This window comes from Cynoglossus semilaevis, chromosome 19, assembly GCF_000523025.1.
Source record: "Cynoglossus semilaevis isolate Cse_v1.0 chromosome 19, Cse_v1.0, whole genome shotgun sequence".
Taxonomy (NCBI): domain Eukaryota; kingdom Metazoa; phylum Chordata; class Actinopteri; order Pleuronectiformes; family Cynoglossidae; genus Cynoglossus; species Cynoglossus semilaevis.
In genome coordinates this window covers 17,073,355-17,090,653 of record NC_024325.1, presented here as the reverse complement: position 1 = coordinate 17,090,653, position 17,299 = coordinate 17,073,355, and the positions used below count along the sequence as shown (strand labels likewise).

The window sequence follows — 17,299 nt, the reverse complement described above, 5'->3', positions numbered from 1 at the left end:
CAGGTTGTCTGTGAAAACAGTGAGGAGAAAAGTTAGACGCCATCTGTGAGAAGGGCAGCAGGAGGCAGCAGTAAACTAATTAAGAGCCTGAAATTAGATTGAGATTAGAAAAACACACACGTGCTACGAGCCCAGAGCAGGGGTTCAGATGGACGGAGCGGCTGCATTTATAACATCTGAGTTTTCAGTTCAGAACTTTGGGTCAAATTATGTTAAAATTATACAGAGAGTCTGAGCTGGACACGGAGAGAGGCTTCAAGAAACAACTGTGACGCTCAGGAACAACAGGACGGATGGACGAATGGATGGATGGATGGACGGATGGATGTGTTTGGTCACAGGAAGGACAGAGCGCCTCCATGTGGACGTCTGTTTGTTAAACCATCTGTGACTCCAAGGTCAGAAACACAGATCATCCTGCAGTTCTGTTTCAAAGATGGTTTTATCTTCAGACTGATCACACCCTAGTGCTAACTGTTAGCCCAGGGCTAACTGTTAGCCCAGTGCTAACTGTTAGCCCAGGGCTAACATTAGCTGCTCATTAAACTCCAGCCGGTCTAAGGTTTTACTGCATAAACATCAAATCATGAGTGAATTAAATACAACTTTATTCAAAAAAAACAACTTTGACACAATAATAAAACAATGTTGTTGTTATTGTGTTTCCAACAACAACTTCATATATAATACTTCACTTTTCTCCACTTCCCCCCCACCTCACCTCACCCCTCATGGTCCCAGGTCGTGACCACTCTTTGACTCTGCACCAAATTGGACAACAGCAAAAGTTTGTCCACTCGTCCAAATGTCCTGCCGTCCACAGTGGAGCCCTGGCCAAAAACAGAAGGAACGGCAAATTGTTGCCCCCTCCTTGTGTGTGTGTGTGAGTGTGAGGGGGGGTGCTGGGAGGGGGGGCCTCCCCCACTGTTTTCACATTTGCTGACAGACAGTCAGGACCTCTTCCCCTATGCTGAGTGAGGAATGCTGCTAATCAGTGACCAACTGCTCTTATCTGTGGAGAGGAGCTGATCTGGAAGACAAATAAAAATCTCAAACCTCTGAAGAGAAACGTTGGCCCCACAATTATTTGAAATCATTTGAATTATTTCAAATTTTACTTCACCTGAATCCCAAATATGGGTTAGGGTTAGGTCCACTTTGATGCATTATATACTTTTTTCTCCATTTTCAGTATTTAAATATTTATAATGTTCTGATGTGATGTCCAGTAGAACACTGACTTGGTGTAGATGTTTTCAGGAGTTATTTCACCTCTGACATGGAATGTCCACAGTATAGAATGCAAATGACTGCAACCACTAGAGGTAATTGTGGCGCTGGAATCGACTGTTTGAACAAAAGTGTGACTCTTTTGTGACGTGGACTTGTCTTTGACACGTGAGTGTCAGAAGAAAACTCTGTGTCAAGGTGTCAAGGACAAATGGCAAAACACCGAACCTCAGCACAGAGTCACGAAGCGGACGTTTCTGTAGAAATGACTGTAAAAGTCCACCTTCAACACGACGACGTTCACACATTCATTCATTAAAAAAAAAGAACTCCAGGAAACGTGAACCGTCTGTTTTGATTGGACTGTTAGAACAAAAGGACGGAAGTCAACACAGGTTAAAAAAAAAAAAAAAAGACTTTACCAAATTTACCAGGGACAGATACAGTTCATTTTATTATGACTATATTGAGTGATTTAGTGTGGTTATTATTTCCGGGTCCTACAACAATAACAGTGACGTGGTGAATGAATGCTGTTTGTATGTTTTACTCCTCCTAAATTATGAAGCAAATAAAGGTTGTAAATCCTACTTAAACAAGAGGGATAGATATAAAAATAAGATAAGTGTATGTTTAAAATAAAAAAAGAATAATTGAAAGCATGTAAATGTAGTTAATTCTATTTCCTTACTCAGTTCAGACAGATACTACGTTGCTTAGTAATCATTTCTATTGGATAAGAAACCTCGAACTTTACTTTGTCTCTGCTCTGACCTTTATGCATTTAAATGCAATATAAAATAACAAAAGAGAAGAAGAAGAAAAAATATATATAAAGTGTAAAACCTGAGCTCAAACAACAGACTATAAACCTGAGCATTAGGATATTAAACATGATGTAAAACAGGAAGTACATAAGTTTGTAAAAAAAACAAAACAACAACTTTGAAGTTCGACGTTTGTAGTTCGTAAAATGATTTAATTAAAAACTTTTATTGTTTTCAAAGAAATCTTCCACAGCGTGCCTTCTACTCATTTCTCTGTCGCAGCGCGCCCTCCTGTGGACAAACGACGAGTAGCTACGATGTCACGGCGTTTCGTTTTTTACGACAGTTCAGGTCGGAATGCGGCTCAGAATGCCGGTGTGTTTGCGATCCACGGCGTGTGTGTTTTCTGCTCTGGGGTTTATCAGGAGGAGAAGTCATTTGTTCCTCCGTCCTTTAACGGCAGCAGCGCAGTTACACACACAGACAAACGGCTCGTTTAGCCGTGCGTTAAAACCAATCAACGCACCGGAAGTCACCGGCGTGAAGTCTGGGTTCTGGTCTGACGTTGGTGCGTCCACAAGGAACATGTCGTCTTCATCTATGTCTCACAGGATGGTGTGGGTGGACCTGGAGGTAAGTGACCGGAGCGGAGACGATTTATTAATCAGGAACCGCTGCTAATCGTTAGCACAAACACGAGATGACGAAATGTTTGCTAACCTGAGCTATTGCTAAGCTCACGCGGCGGAGACGCAGGTTCGCCCGTGACTACGGTTAGAAAGTTGGCGAATCTGCAGCTGGTGAATCATTGTTACGTTTCATGCTTTCAAATTATGAATGAATTTCAGGGTTTCTGTTAGTGACTTTCCACACTTTCCACACGTTAACTTAATGACCTGAACGTAATCTGTTGACAAAGTTATTCAGGATTTAACCGTACATTTTTGATTTGCTTCATAATAATGTAAACTTTTATTTAAACATGTATTTAAACATAATTATACAGAAATTAAAACATTGTTTTTGTCACTTGTTTCAGATGACGGGTCTGGACATAGAGAAGGACCAGATCATTGAAATGGCCTGTATCATCACAGACTCAGACCTGAACGTTTTGGCTGAGGTGAATAAAAAACCTGGACCGGACCGGACCGGACCGGACCGGACCGCTCTCTTTCGTTGTCTCTGTGAATCAAACCCAACTGTTCTCTTGTTTTAGGGACCGAACTTAATCATTAACCAGCCGGACGAGCTGCTGGACGGGATGTCAGACTGGTGCAAGGAGCATCATGGGAAGGTAAGGAGGAACAATGGATAAAACTACTGTCACTGAGTGGAAAATGTCTCAGTATTAGCACTGATGATGTCATGGTACTGATTTACCTTTGACCTTTGACCTTGACATTCAGCTTCACTTGTCCTGTCTTGTTCCGTGTCTCAGTCAGGACTGACCCAGGCCGTACGGGACAGTAACGTCACCCTGCAACAGGCAGAGTACGAGTTCCTGTCCTTCATCAGACAACACACCCCCCCGGGACAATGTCCACTCGCAGGTAAAGAGTCTCAACATATGGTGCCACGTTAGTTTTCCTGGTGAACGTGTCTCTCTGTCCACACCTTTCATCTACAGTCTCATCATAATCACCCCCCCCCCCCCCATCCTTCTCCTCCCACAGGAAACTCTGTGCACGCAGACAAAAGGTTCCTGGACAAACACATGCCACAGTTCATGTACCACCTGCACTACAGGATAATCGACGTCAGCACCATCAAGGAGCTGTGCAGGTGTGTGCGTGTGTTAGTTGTGTGTGCACATTGTCTGTGTATTTTTTTAAAAAGGGTTTAATTTCATTTCGTTTGGTTTATTTTTTGTTCTGTGCTCTGGTCAGACGCTGGTTTCCAGAAGACTACAAGAAGGCTCCTCTGAAGAGAGCCAGCCACAGGTAGAGTCCAAAAGAACAAAGAGGGTGAGTGAAGGTGAGCAGAGATTTTCACTGTTGTTCCTCGGACTGTTGCAGAGCTCTGGGCGACATCAGGGAGAGCATCAAAGAACTGCAGTTCTACAGAACCAACGTGTTCAGAACGTCAGCAGAGGAGAAGAAACGGAAGATTGTTGAGAACGGAGACAACAGGAGTTAACGCACGGGCGTGTACACACACACACACACACACACACACACACACCCCTGTGACGACAGGTCAGATGTACTGACTGTTCCCAGTTGTCTTTAGGTGAACTGCAGATGAACTGTTAAAACATGTTAAATATTTAAGTTTATGAAGGTCAACACGTCAGTGACCAGAGCTGGTTTGTTTTTTATGATGTGGAAAAGTCTGAGTTTGATTTTGAGTTTTGATTCTTTTTAAAAATGAGTTCAAATAAACTCAGAGATTCCAGAGAAAAATATGTTTTTGATGCTTTAAAATAAACCAAAATATTATTTAAAATTCTCTTCTTCTTTTTCTCTTTGTTTCTCATCAAATTAAAGCATTTTGAGAATTTTTTGAAAAAAACTTTTTTTCACAATACATTTCACTACAATTATTAGAATTCTAACTTAAATACTTTTCCAAATATGGTCAAACAGGTGTTTAAATTTCTCCAAATCCTCTCCATTAAGACGGTCATTTCTTGTTAGCTGCCACCGTTAACACAACAAACACCAAACTAATTAGTGTTGGTAAATGTAAATTAAATACAGACAACACGACTGTGTTTCAGAGATTGTTTATTTTATTTTTACATCCTTTATTTCAGCATCATCACTGCCTGTTTTTTACATTAGTGACACCTGAAGGAACTGATGAAACACTTTGACAGAATTTCCTAAAATCCTAAAATAAATACACCTGTGTACCAGGTTTTACTCCGGTCTACTTCAAAGTGTATGCGCTGTGTTCGTCACTTGTCCTCAGTGACACTGTTCTTTTCTTGTCCCAGTAGTCAGGGTGTTGCTTGGTGAAATTTGGGTCCAGTAGGGGGCGACAGACCATCAAAGGAGTACAGGACAAGAACAAACGTGTGAATCTATTTTAAGAAATGTGTCCCCTCATCACTGAAGGAAAACGTCCGCCTCCTTCAGGACGTCCTTTTTCTGCTGGAAGTAGTCTCTGAACCAGTCGATGTGGTCCTTCTTCTGTTGGACAGTCAGGAAAGGGTTTTTGGAAAGTCCGACCACGACCAGCTCCATGAAGTGTCGCACTGGTCCCTGCCGAGGGAAGCCCTTCTCCAGGTGTTTGTCTAAGAAGATGTGCTCGTGGAAGGGGACGTTGGCTTCCTCCTCCAGACCTGACGTCACAGCAGAGAGATGACGTCAGTCGACGACTCACAACGCTACTGTGTACTGAACATGAGTGCAGCTCCACTCGGAGAATTACCTGCTTCATTGTCGATGGGATACCGCCACATCCGACCGTCCTTCGTCCAGTCGATCATTTCCTGGAGCCCATTGCGAGGCATGTGGTCCACACATGTAGCCAACTCCTGCACAAAGTCTATGTCCCATAAGGTTGGCGGGGCTGAAAACATAACCGCACTGTTAAGTGGTGTGTGAAACACGGAGTGAATTCAACTGGTTTAAATGTCGACATGACAGACGTGTTCTTACCGACTGTTGCGACGCTGCTGCGGTGGTCGGGGACTGACTGGAACAGGTTCAGTCTTTTAGAACGAAAAAGTCCCCTTCAAGAAGAAAGGACCGCTTTAAACACATCACCGTGGCAACACTGTCCTCCTTTGAGGTACAAGTCATGTCGTTTACCTGTGTTTAGGAGCGTCCTGTTCAGGTCTGACTCCTGTCTGTGCGTATCCAGGAACGCCTTCGTCATGATGGATCTGCTCAACCGTCCTCGTGTTCTGACGCTTGGGGTCTGTCCCTATTTTCCTCGACGAACACTACGCTAAAAAAACAAAACAAAATCAAGGTAACATCAGTGTTTAAGAATAAGGATTATAAGGTCTCACAGTAACGTTAGGTACACTTGTATGTGTGTATGTATAAATACGTCTCACAGTAACGTTAGGTACACTTGTACACTATGTGTGTATGTATAAATACACGGGCTGGGTATTGGCCAGAATCTGTTGATATGTATCACAAGACAGGGGCAACGATACGATATATTAAGATATACAGCGATACTACAGTCAACTGTAGTCCCAGTGTGATCCTAGTCTCAGACTCTGTTCCATCTGAACATCAGTTTCTAACTCTGGAACAGAGGGATCTACATTTGGAATCACTAGAGAAGAAAGAAAAGAACAAGAACATGAACCAACACCAGGAATATTGGACTGGGAGTTGGGGAGAAAAAAAAAATCAATAACTGATCAATGACTGAGGAGATTGATACGGGATCAGGAGAGGAGATGTTGTGTTATTACAGTATATGGATATTTTCTTACACCACTAATATGTACATGTGCACATTGCGTGTCCACGTACCTCAGGTTGTTGACGTTCCCTCTCTTCTGCCCCTCAGTGACCAGCTCATTCTCCTTCAACTGCTTCAGCAGCTCGTTCAGGGCCTGATTGCTGTTTGGTAGAGTGGCAGCAGCAGCAGACGCAGCGGAAACTACTTTTGGATCCAGAGTTTCACTAAAAACACAACGGAGAGAAGCTGGAGTTATGAATGATATCTGTCAACGGAGAGAAGCTGGAGTTATGAATGAGAATGATATCACAACAACCAGAAACTATAATCTAACCCCCCCACCCCCAGGAGAGAAGCTGGAGTTATGAATGATATAAACACAACAACCACAACAACAACCCCCCCCCCCCCCCCCCCACACACACACACCTCTGTGTTGAGGCGTCTACTACGGCGTTCCGGTACATCTTGGAAATGCTCTCCAAATGGACTGGCTTGGGTTTGGTGCTGGGCTTTTCACTGTTTGGCCTTGTTGAATGTCTTGGTTTCCTCTTGGTGGTGATGTCCACCTTAATGGAACTAAGAAGTTCCAACAGACCCTCCTTTCCACTCTTGGGTGTTTTTGTGTGTACTTTTTGCGGCACCGACACGTCACGTTGGACTTGGTTCTGATCAGGTCTGGTGTCCTCTCCATCGCTCTTCAGGATCTCTGTGTCCTTGTTCTGTTCAGCCGTTGTTACGGTGATTCCATCCTCCTGAGGTTTTTGTTCAGCTACGGTGGAACTTTGGGTTGAGTCAGACTCGACGTTTGAACTTTTCCCGACCTTGTTACTTAAGGTGCCATTGTTGTCTTTATTTTCACAAAACCAAGCAGAACTTGTGCTGAGAGTTTGGACTCCACCTCCATTTGGAAACCTATTTTAAAAGCACACAAATAAATAAACACCGTTAGAGAAGCAGCATTTATAGACAATTTAATGACAATTTATAAGTTTACTGTGCTGGAAAATAATAAGTGTACTATTTTTCTTTTTAAAACAAAATTTAACTGCTTCTCTGTAATGTAACATGCACGTTTAAATTCATGTTTACTTGCTACAACAATTAATGGATATTTATTTTGTTCATCGTCCACTCACCTAAAAACGACACCTCGGTCACATTTAAATAGCGAAGCATTCGCTGATTGAACAGCTCGAAATACAAATCTATTCATTTCGGCTTCTTTCAGTGTCCTTCCACGTTCCGGACATTTGTCTTTGGTGCTACACAGTTAAGTGACCCCAGTTCTTACGATGCTAACCTTGGTTCCGTTGTATGTTGTTTAAATTTAAGTCTTACTTCACCATATTGATCTATTTAAATTATATCACATATGCGTTCAAGAAATTATTTTTAATAATGTTTATAAGGCGTACTCGTATCATTTCAATGGACACGGAGCCGTTTTGTAGCACTTTAAAAAGCTAAATCTCGCGATATCACAAGAGGAACGTGATTCAAAATGGCGTAGCGATACAAGCGCTAATTCACGAACCTTCTCTCAGCTGCAGTCCACGAATTAGTTACTTTTATTATCGAGAGATGGATATTCAAAGAAAAGCGTTAGCTTTTGGCAATTATTATTTTTGTATTTTTCACCACTGACTGTTTTTATCCGTTCAGCATTTCCGGTTCAACTCGAAAAGAGAGAACAACTTTGTACAGGTAAAAATCATAACGGAAGCCGAGTTAGTAGCATTCAAGCTAATTCTCTGCAAATATGGCAAATGGCTCTAAGTTTATTTCCAATGAATATTACGGATTCGGAGTCTAAAAAATGACCGGCTTATGAGCGTGTTGTTTTAATGGAACATTTATTCGGGTTAGACACTTTTAAAAGTGGATTTCGTATCTGTTTTGATTGTGATATTCTGATAGAATGGTAACCCGCTCTCTTTTGAGCTCCGTTTGTTTACACACATGTCATGTGTAGCAAAACAATTTTATTTATCATTTTTTAATTTTTAATATAATTGAAGAAGATAGAAAGTTGCTGTTTGCCGACCTATTTTCAAACGATTTTAGAACAGAAGTATTATCTCTTTAATTTACCTGTTTTACGTCGTGGACCGATTGACAGGAGCCGCGGCATTCTGTCACTGGATAGAAAATCTTTTAATTGTCGAAGTTTTTCACTCATCATAAGAAATGTATATCCTTAAAGTACTTGCGAATTCTAATCACGTATTTCACTGCAGAAGCTCGACATTTGTCAATACAAATCACTGTTTATCAGTGCAGATCTGGGCTTGCATCTATGTTTTTAAATAAGATTGAACGTCGCACAAATAGTTATATTTTTATATATTTCTACAGATGAAGTAACATCATGTGTAACATGTATCACGTATTTGACGACTAGTTAATATTCCAGCTTAACACTTTTTGACAACTTTTTGTTTGTTTCTATAAAGAGAAGATAAATGCATATTTGTTTCTATATAATGTGTACATTTATCTTTACTTTGTGCTTTTCAATGTAATTTTGATAAAATATTTTCTCTAATTTTCCTAAAATGTGCCATGTGTTTACTGAAAATATTAGGATTTAGATTTAACAGATGAAAAGCTGCTAAATGTATGTAAATGTCTTTATATATAGGGGTTAACTGCTAATAAATATAAAATATACCTTTGTTCCAGTTTTATTATGTCATCAGGTATTGCATTAAATAGGGAAATAATTTTGTTACGGTAAAAAAAAACATTTTGTGACATTTTACTGACAGACAGAACGGTCAAAGTGATATATATTCACATTACAAATGTAATACTTTCTATGTTTGGCAACGAGCAGGGGTTCATTATTACATCATTAAAGCAGAAACAGTAGCAAAGGGAATTAAAGATTTATATTAGAGAACACAGGCTGAGTTTCATTATGTCCAAATCACAGACCCTGGATGTATCTAAATGAATGTATCTAAATGTGTGTGACAGCCATGGCGGAGGAACGACGGCAGAAGCAGTGCTCAGTCACCCTGCCCACAGAGTCCATGAAGGCCATGGCCGAGTCAGTGGGTGTGGGTCAGTTACAGGAGGAGAGCTGCCTGGCCCTGAGTGAAGAGGTCAGCTACAGGATAAAAGAAATAGCACAGGTAAAACAGTCATGATTCAAACACACACACACACACGCACATTAGTAAAACAGTCATGATTCAAACACACACGCACATTCATTTGAGCTGAATGTTTGACTTCCTCTCTCTCTCCGATGTCTTGAACCCAGGATGCTCTCAAATTTATGCATCATGGGAAACGGCGTAAACTTACTACCAGTGATATAGACAATGCTCTCAAACTAAAGAATGTAGAGGTAAGCAGTTTTTTTGTTTCTCACTCTGATTTTACTCTGCTGGTCGATACTATTTCCTGATCTCTGTCTGGGTTTTTTTTTTCTCCGTAGCCACTGTATGGATTCCAGTCGCAAGAATTTATACCTTTCCGCTTCGCTAGCGGTGGTGGAAGAGAGCTTCACTTTTATGAAGAGAAGGAAGTCGACCTTAGTGACATCATAAACACTCCACTTCCCAGAGTTCCATTAGACGTGTCCCTTAAAGGTACCCACGTGCTCCGTATTCCATCCTATTGTCAATGACTCGCATCCGTTGAATTCTTACATTTTCCAACTGTCTGTTGATTGGCAGCTCATTGGTTAAGCATTGAGGGCGTGATGCCCTCTATTCCAGAAAACCCACCGCCAGGTGAGCTCGGTTTAACATTCAGTCTGAGCACACATATGTTTTTAAAGCTCAAACTTGTTATTATGTAACAACTGAGTGTCATTTTTATCGTTTCAGCTACAAAAGAGCAGCAAAAGACTGAATCTACGGAGCCGCTTAAAGTGGTCAAACCAGGACAAGAAGAAGAAGATAGCATTCAAGGCAAGGGTCAGGGAGGAAACGCTAATGAGGGCAAAGGTCAGTTTATTCAAATTCTTTTTCTTTTATTGTTTTTTTTTTTTGCCAAGTAAGAAACAATGTTGTTGTTCTTGTTTGTAGGAAAAGAGAAGGGTCTTATACGGCTGAAGCCTCGCAGTACTCACGAACTCTCTGTGGAACAGCAGCTCTACTACAAGGAGATCACGGAAGCATGTGTTGGTTCATGTGAAGCTAAAAGAGCTGTGAGTCTGTTTTTATGTGACAAGATTAAAACCTGATCATTCAGATTCAAATGCCACTTTGGACCCGTTGGTTCTGACGTTCTTCTTCTGCCCTGCTGTCACTCAGGAAGCTCTGCAGAGCATTGCCACCGATCCTGGACTGTATCAGATGCTTCCAAGATTCAGCACGTTTATTTCTGAAGGAGTGAGCGTCTTCTTACACTTCAGTACCACATCTGCTCTGTGTTCTCTGTAAACACTGACCTCTGCTCTCCTGACAGGTCCGTGTCAATGTGGTCCAGAACAACCTGGCTCTGCTCATTTACCTCATGCGGATGGTGAAAGCTCTGATGGACAATCCAACTCTGTACTTGGAGAAATACGTGAGTGGAGGAGACGAGTCGAAGCAGTCTGGTCCTCCACCCTCGCTTTGATCCTAATGCTTTTCTCTCCTGTGTCTGTTCAGCTGCACGAACTCATCCCAGCCGTGGTCACCTGTATCGTGAGTAAGCAGCTGTGTTTGCGGCCGGACGTCGACAACCACTGGGCTCTGCGTGATTTTGCCGCTCGCCTCATGGCTCAAAGCTGCAAAACGTTCAGCACCACGACAAACAACATCCAGTCACGGATCACCAAGACTTTCACCAAGGTAAGAAAAGGCAACGGTTAATAAGTAACAGAAAACGAAATATGAATTTTCCAAGTTACGAGTCTGCAACTATTGTAAGATTAGTAAGGAAACATCAAGTTACGAGTGCTCACCCAGCTCCAATTTTCCACTCGACCTTCTGGGACACTCTATTTACACATTATTTTTTTCAAGTTTCACGTAATAATATAAAGAATTTCCTTAATTATTATTATTTTGTATTATAACTATATGTAATTATAATAATTACATTATTAATAATATTTTTAATGGGGAAATGTACGAGTTCTGTTGATGAACGGATTAAACTTGTATCTCGAGGCCACACTGTAATAAAATATTAATAACAACATAATTAGAACTAAAACTAATTACAGTAATTTTAGTAGTAATTACCACTGCTTGACCTGTAACTCATGTGATAAACAGTACTTGACGTACACGACATATTTTCCTCAGAGTTGGTTGGATGAGAAAACCCAGTGGACGACACGGTACGGCTGCATCGCTGGACTTTCAGAACTGGGACCTGATGTGAGTCTGAGTCAAAGTGACCTTTTCTCATTCTTAACTTCTTCATTCTGATTCTAATTGGATTTATTATTCATCTTATTATTATTAGTGTTTATTCTGTGAACTTGTGATGAGGTCAGTGGGACACTAATCGTCAGTGAGGCTGGTTGTTGTGATTGTGATGGACCGGTGTGATTCACCTGAACACAACACTCACAGCTTCAGTTTAATTTCATTTAATTTTCATCATCCTTAGGTGATAAAGACGTTGATTCTTCCTCGGCTTGCTGTAGAGGGCGCTCGCATCAAAGCAGTGATGGAAGGACCAGTGGTGTCCAATATTGACAAGATCGGAGCCGATCATGTCCAAAGCCTCTTACTGGTAACAAAACAAGACGCTCATTTCTGACTGTTCGTGTCACATTCTGTTGGTTTTTATTAACACGCAGCTTGTTTTCATTTGTGTTTTGAAGAAACACTGTGCCAGTGTCATAGCCAAGATCCGACCGCAGCCTGACCTGGTGGAGCAGTTCCGGACAGACTACGGTTACCTTGGACCCATGCTGTGTTCCCATGTCGTGAAAGCCAGGACTCAGGCGGCCCTGCAGGCTCAGCAGGTCAACAGAACCACGCTGACAATCACTCAGGTAGGAAGTCACATGGTTTGGTGTAGAGAAAATGCAGACGAACAGTGACATCTATTGGTCAGAGACAGAAACTCAGCTGCAGGAAGGAGTTTCATTTCTTCTAAAACAGAAACATTAAATCTCCTGTAAATGTGACCTGATGTTTGTTAATGAGCGACGATTGTTTTTTTTATCGTTCACCCTCCGCAGCCTCGTCCCTCGCTCTCCGTCTCACAGAGTGGACTGAGTGGCTCCACGGGGCCTCGAACTCCCAGCATCATCAAGGTTCCCAGCTCCCTCACCCTGATGTCCCCCAGACCAGGGACTCCATCACAACCGTCTCCACCTGCTACAAAGTACATCGTCATGGCAACCAGCGCAGGAGCAGCCTCAACTCAACAGGTACTGATTTAAGAATTTTAAGAATTTTATGTCCTTCACTCTGTCTCTGATTGGTTGATGTTTAATTACACTGAAGCTACACTGCTGTTTAAGGAAACAAGAATTTCACTAGTTTTGCTAGTTATAGTACTTGGTTGTGTGTATAACTAGATTCTACTGAAGACACACAGTTTTCACCCGTACTGAAAGAGATAAACAACATTGAACCGTGAACCTCATTAATGAGGCCCAACTGTGGAAAGATAACCACAGTCAGGGTTTGTGTCCCTTTGTCATTGCAGTAGTCACTACATTACAGCAGAGGGCGCTGTTTTGGAAACTGAAAGATATGAAACAGTTTACAAGATTCCAGATGTGAAATAGTTTCTCTCTCCATGATGTCATCAGATGAACTCACCACAAAACTTAGGTTGATTTTTTTTTTTTTCTCATCCCTGTAGGTCATCACCCTCAGCACTTCCCAGTCAGCGTCCACCGTGACCAGCACGGTTCCCAGCGCCTCGTCCACCTTACAGCCTTTGGTAAAACTGGAGTCCAGCGGTGGCCCTGGACTGACGGGGTCACGACCTATGCAGAAATACATTGTCGTTTCCCTGCCTTCGTCTGCCTCTTCTTCTCTGGAGGCCAAGAGCTCAGTGTTGACAACGTCCATTTCCTCCAGCCAACTGGACGCAGGCATGAAGATGGAGCGGTCCGAGTCTCCGGGAGCGAGCACGCAGTCGCCTCACTGAGGCCGTTGGAGGGAGTGCAGGTGTTTTTAACCATGTTGGTGCTGATGGACTCTCAAAGCGGTTTGTTGGGCTGGATTTACTCTGCACAGGAACCACCTCTGAACTGGTGCAGAACTTTGTAAATACGTTGGTGCCCAACAGGAACTGAAGTCAGTCTGTGAGACCTGCGATGTTCCAGCTTATTATTCTGAATGATTTCATGTTCCTTTTTTACTCTAAAATAAATAAGGTTTTGTAAGATTTCCTCTGATTTTTATCTTTGTGTTAACATTGAATAAATATTGTTCTTAAAATAGAGATTATTAACACATTTGTACTTTGAAGTGTCCTGTCTCTTTGTTTATTTAAACATTTAAACATCATGGGGTGTGTGTTGAAGAAAAGCATTTAAAAAAAAAGTCAAACTGATTTTGAAACTCCTCTCCTTCTGTGTCTGTGATGTGGAAGTCCACAGACCAAACTTGGAAGTTTTATAGGATTTATTTTAACCCGCAATAAAATATTATATAACTAATATAAAATATGTGAAAGTAATGTTGGAGCAAGGATGTATTTGTCGCAAACTACCATCGTGTTAAGTTATCATTTTAGGGGGTGGGGAATTTAATCAATAGTCGTTTCTGGTAGAAACGTTGATTAATTTTTGTTTTCTGTGTCCCTTTAGAGGCTCCGTATAATTTCAACAAGAATTTCAAGAAGAACAAAGATGGCTGCTGACGGACTCCCTTTAGAGGCTCCGTATAATTTCAACTTCTGCCAGAAGAACAAAGACGGCTGCTGACGTACCCAACCGACAGGGAACTCTGTCTGACCCCTTGTGGCCGAGTTGCTGACGTTTTTATTTTTTTTCCCAAAAGCCACGTTAATCCACTTAACTTTGTCACAACGTGAAACTTCAAGTTATTTGTTTTAATTATCAGTTATCGCTTGACAGCCATTCGTTTCTCGGCTAACGTTTACGGCTACTGAGTTAGCCTTAACGTATATTTTACCTTACACTTTTCGCAAACCTTTAAAACCATTTGTTATTCGCCCATTTTCACTCGTGTTTATAAATTTAGTTATTGATTGGGAAATATTTGTTTTACTGTAATCACTAACTTTGAGCAATTACTTATTTTTTTACAGGCTATTAAGCATTAATATTTGCTCGCGTTTTTTTACGAGTTTTAAATTAGGTTAATGTTTGTTTATAATGTGACGTTTGAGTTCAGTTTTTCTGTTCTGATCAATATGGACATCTACTGTATTTATCAAACTCCTTCAGGAGTTTAACATACGTCGTAAATTCAGTCATTATTCCGACCACTGGTTGGCGGTAGTGTGCAAACCACGACAATGTGATACAGAAGAGCAAGAGCCTCATTCATGGACAGAGATTGAACCGTTGTTTACATCCAAGTCGTTTCTTCTGTGAAATGGAATTTAAAATCCGCGCCGCGGCCAAAGAAGACTGTGAAGAAATCTTCAGGATGATAATGGTCGAGACTGACGCTGACGATTCTCCACTCGTTTTCACAGTAAAATTCACTTTCTCAGTAACTGACCTGTGAAATTTCACTCTTCACTTTTTAATGTCGTCTTTTCAGGAACTGGCAGTTTTTGAGAACATGCCGGACCAAGTGAAGATTTCACACCGAGGTGAATATTTAAGCTCGACATCACAGACAGAGATTCTGGGTTTATTATCAACAGTATCACTGTGATGGTACACGTACTGTAGTACTGTAGTACACATGTACTACTGTCTGATATCATGCTGCTGAAGCTTCTTGGTCTCAGTTGTTAATAACCAGCAGTCTGTGGAGTAACATCTGCTACAGGGTACTGTGATACTGTGTACTGCAGGAATATTTACATGTATACCATGATTAGTATTCTTTTTTAAACTATTTTTACCCCACATGGTTCATCAATATAATTAATGTTGAAAAAATGTAAATAAAGTCATGTTGAAATGCTGGTTCATGACTTTATTCTTTGGTTTTCTGTTTAGAACTGGAGAACCACGGTTTTGGCCCCAACCCTTTATTTGAATGTCTGGTTGCAGAGGTTCCCCAGGAGGAAAAATCCAAAGAAGGTGAACGTTGAAATGTAATGCAGTGACTCAAGTAAAACAGATGGAACAACTGATTTAAACTTTGTCGTGTTCTGTCCCAGGGCAGTGGACAAACATTCACTCATTAACTTAGTTTATTCATGAGTTAAACCAGAGCAGAGCAGTGACTCTGGTTTGTCCTCGTGTCTCACCTCGTCACAGGGTTCACGGTCGTAGGCTACGCCCTCTACTTCTACACCTACAGCACGTGGAGAGCTCGGGCGCTACATCTGGAGGATCTGTACGTGATGCCAGAATTCAGAGGTGAAACTTAAACGTTGACCAGGCTCAGAGAAAACGCCACACCGCGCGGACGTCTTCATTCTTCTTCTGTTCTCTCTGCAGGAAATGGCATAGGCAAAGGATTACTGAGCAAAGTGGCTGAGGTGAGAAGGTGGCGCCCCCAGTGGCGGCTGGAGTATTAGCACCACGTGACAGGTCCTGATCGGAGACCGAACTGTTTGTTTTTCCCTCAGGTGGCCAAGACTCAGCAGTGCGCTCGTCTGCAGTTGTCAGTGTTGGACTGGAACACGCCGAGCCGCGACTTCTACTCTGCCAAAGGAGCTCAGGACCTGACTGTCAGCGAAGGATGGCACCTGATACGGTTTGACGGAGAAAACCTGGACAACTTGGCAAAGGAGGCACCAAAGGATGGACGATGACTTCAAACACAGGCCTGTGTGTTTTCTTCCTTTGATCACACCACTGTAGACCTTTGTTCTTAAAGATTGATTTCATTGTCAGAACGACTTCATTCACTCAGGGGTTCACTATTATTTTAAATGATAAATTATTTAATCAAATGTGATTTTATTCAGTTGTTAAATTATGATTCCTTAAACACAAATCAAACTCTGGAAATATTTCTTAAAGTCTGTTGGTGTTTGTGAATGACGTTGACGAAAAGTGCGGGGTGTGTTACCGAGTGTATCCAGCAGGTGGAGCCTTTATACCAAGTACCACTCGTGCCTCCTATTTACCCTCGTGTGATGTAGTTTACGGTGTGTGTGGACGATGTGAAAAATGAGGGGGGGAAAAAAACGAGAGAAGAATAAAAACAAAATGATTGAAATGAAGATGATGAAGACGAAGCTGTGTAACCGAAACTCCTTTATTTCTCTTCCTCTACAGTCTGTTCATGAAAATCAAAGTGGTTTTATAGTTTCATTGTAGTAAAATATGACAAAGATACACATGATCATGCAGTACAAACCATCAGTATACTATACACTATATATACTATATCATAGTACACTTGAATTAAAACCATGGAGTGATTTTGTCTCAGTGTTTGATTCATTTCTACGACGTCTTAATGATATACATATATATATACACACACAGTGGATCAGTGAGGTCATAAGGTCAACAGTGTTGTAGCTTGTGTAATTAATCCTGGTGGTTGTGAATGACTAACTAATGATCTGTTGTGGAGCTGGTGAAGCTAAAAGGTGAAGCTAACAGGAAAGGCTAGCTTTTCAAAACAAACAGATAATAATAAAAAAATATATAAAAATACACTGGTTTTTCTTTCAGGTCACAAAAAGGTTGAATCGGAAGTCGACAACTTATGGTGAATTTGGTCGTTGATTAAATCCTTCCACCTCCATCAGACGTAAGCGTTCCTTCCGTAGTGACTCGGGACGACGGACGTTCCCGCGGTCGACAGCACGTGACCCCGAGAGGACGGTTGGTACGGATACGGGCTGTGACACAGAACAGCAGAACGTTAGCAGGAACATCATAGGCTCTAGACATTCATTGG

General features: G+C 41.6%; 5 protein-coding genes across 6 annotated transcripts in view; 3 read left to right on the top strand and 2 right to left on the bottom strand.

Annotated features, from left to right (window-relative positions):
* The first annotated feature begins 2,328 nt into the window (after window positions 1–2,328).
* On the top strand, window positions 2,329–4,445 carry smfn (small fragment nuclease). The gene is made up of 7 exons (XM_008333478.3): window positions 2,329–2,630; window positions 3,037–3,120; window positions 3,217–3,294; window positions 3,439–3,550; window positions 3,674–3,782; window positions 3,887–3,940; window positions 4,016–4,445. Exons 1-7 carry the CDS (start codon window positions 2,355–2,357, stop codon window positions 4,134–4,136), a joined length of 834 nt encoding a protein of 277 aa, XP_008331700.2. The 5' UTR covers window positions 2,329–2,354; the 3' UTR covers window positions 4,137–4,445.
* A 268-nt stretch (window positions 4,446–4,713) lies between these two features.
* Window positions 4,714–7,781, bottom strand: mrps31 (mitochondrial ribosomal protein S31). The gene is made up of 7 exons (XM_017041508.2): window positions 7,511–7,781; window positions 6,801–7,286; window positions 6,361–6,595; window positions 5,759–5,892; window positions 5,606–5,679; window positions 5,376–5,516; window positions 4,714–5,286 (listed from the first exon to the last, which is right to left on the bottom strand). Exons 1-7 carry the CDS (start codon window positions 7,585–7,587, stop codon window positions 5,051–5,053), a joined length of 1,383 nt encoding a protein of 460 aa, XP_016896997.1. The 5' UTR covers window positions 7,588–7,781; the 3' UTR covers window positions 4,714–5,050.
* Window positions 7,782–7,888: 107 nt separating this feature from the next.
* On the top strand, window positions 7,889–13,748 carry taf6 (TAF6 RNA polymerase II, TATA box binding protein (TBP)-associated factor). The gene is made up of 15 exons (XM_008333473.3): window positions 7,889–8,078; window positions 9,354–9,511; window positions 9,643–9,729; window positions 9,820–9,973; window positions 10,061–10,117; window positions 10,214–10,333; window positions 10,415–10,536; window positions 10,643–10,720; window positions 10,797–10,898; window positions 10,982–11,164; window positions 11,624–11,698; window positions 11,934–12,059; window positions 12,151–12,324; window positions 12,514–12,705; window positions 13,146–13,748. The coding sequence occupies exons 2-15, from the start codon at window positions 9,356–9,358 to the stop codon at window positions 13,434–13,436; spliced, it is 1,917 nt and encodes a 638-aa protein (XP_008331695.1). The 5' UTR covers window positions 7,889–8,078; window positions 9,354–9,355; the 3' UTR covers window positions 13,437–13,748.
* Window positions 13,749–14,193: 445 nt separating this feature from the next.
* On the top strand, window positions 14,194–16,561 carry sat2b (spermidine/spermine N1-acetyltransferase family member 2b). The gene is made up of 6 exons (XM_008333474.3): window positions 14,194–14,917; window positions 15,026–15,077; window positions 15,433–15,516; window positions 15,697–15,798; window positions 15,880–15,920; window positions 16,011–16,561. Exons 1-6 carry the CDS (start codon window positions 14,855–14,857, stop codon window positions 16,194–16,196), a joined length of 528 nt encoding a protein of 175 aa, XP_008331696.1. The 5' UTR covers window positions 14,194–14,854; the 3' UTR covers window positions 16,197–16,561.
* A 216-nt stretch (window positions 16,562–16,777) lies between these two features.
* The window catches only part of LOC103395695 (claudin-15-like), a 5,819-nt gene continuing 5,297 nt past the window's right edge, over window positions 16,778–17,299 (bottom strand). For both annotated transcript variants that reach the window (XM_008333476.3, XM_025066000.1), the window contains exon 5: window positions 16,778–17,240. In XM_008333476.3, the coding sequence (XP_008331698.1) occupies window positions 17,144–17,240 (97 nt within the window). In that variant the 3' untranslated portion in view covers window positions 16,778–17,143. The remainder of the gene's footprint in view (window positions 17,241–17,299) is intronic.

What these genes read in the sequence shown, in the direction of transcription:
- smfn (XM_008333478.3), top strand. Translation starts at nt 2,355, where the DNA reads ATGCGGCTCAGAATGCCGGTGTGTTTGCGATCCACGGCGTGTGTGTTT. An exon ending in TGGTGTGGGTGGACCTGGAG is followed by an intron (nt 2,631 to 3,036) that starts GTAAGTGACCGG and finishes CACTTGTTTCAG; the next exon opens with ATGACGGGTCTGGACATAGA. An exon ending in GCAAGGAGCATCATGGGAAG is followed by an intron (nt 3,295 to 3,438) that starts GTAAGGAGGAAC and finishes TCCGTGTCTCAG; the next exon opens with TCAGGACTGACCCAGGCCGT.
- mrps31 (XM_017041508.2), bottom strand. Translation starts at nt 7,587, where the DNA reads ATGAATAGATTTGTATTTCGAGCTGTTCAATCAGCGAATGCTTCGCTA. An exon ending in TAATAACACAACATCTCCTC is followed by an intron (nt 5,893 to 6,360) that starts TCCTGATCCCGT and finishes TTTTTAGCGTAG; the next exon opens with TGTTCGTCGAGGAAAATAGG. An exon ending in CAGCAGCGTCGCAACAGTCG is followed by an intron (nt 5,517 to 5,605) that starts GTAAGAACACGT and finishes TTATGTTTTCAG; the next exon opens with CCCCGCCAACCTTATGGGAC.
- taf6 (XM_008333473.3), top strand. Translation starts at nt 9,356, where the DNA reads ATGGCGGAGGAACGACGGCAGAAGCAGTGCTCAGTCACCCTGCCCACA. An exon ending in TCAAACTAAAGAATGTAGAG is followed by an intron (nt 9,730 to 9,819) that starts GTAAGCAGTTTT and finishes TTTTCTCCGTAG; the next exon opens with CCACTGTATGGATTCCAGTC. An exon ending in ATGTCCAAAGCCTCTTACTG is followed by an intron (nt 12,060 to 12,150) that starts GTAACAAAACAA and finishes TGTGTTTTGAAG; the next exon opens with AAACACTGTGCCAGTGTCAT.
- sat2b (XM_008333474.3), top strand. Translation starts at nt 14,855, where the DNA reads ATGGAATTTAAAATCCGCGCCGCGGCCAAAGAAGACTGTGAAGAAATC. An exon ending in CGTGATGCCAGAATTCAGAG is followed by an intron (nt 15,799 to 15,879) that starts GTGAAACTTAAA and finishes TTCTCTCTGCAG; the next exon opens with GAAATGGCATAGGCAAAGGA. An exon ending in TACTGAGCAAAGTGGCTGAG is followed by an intron (nt 15,921 to 16,010) that starts GTGAGAAGGTGG and finishes TTTTTCCCTCAG; the next exon opens with GTGGCCAAGACTCAGCAGTG.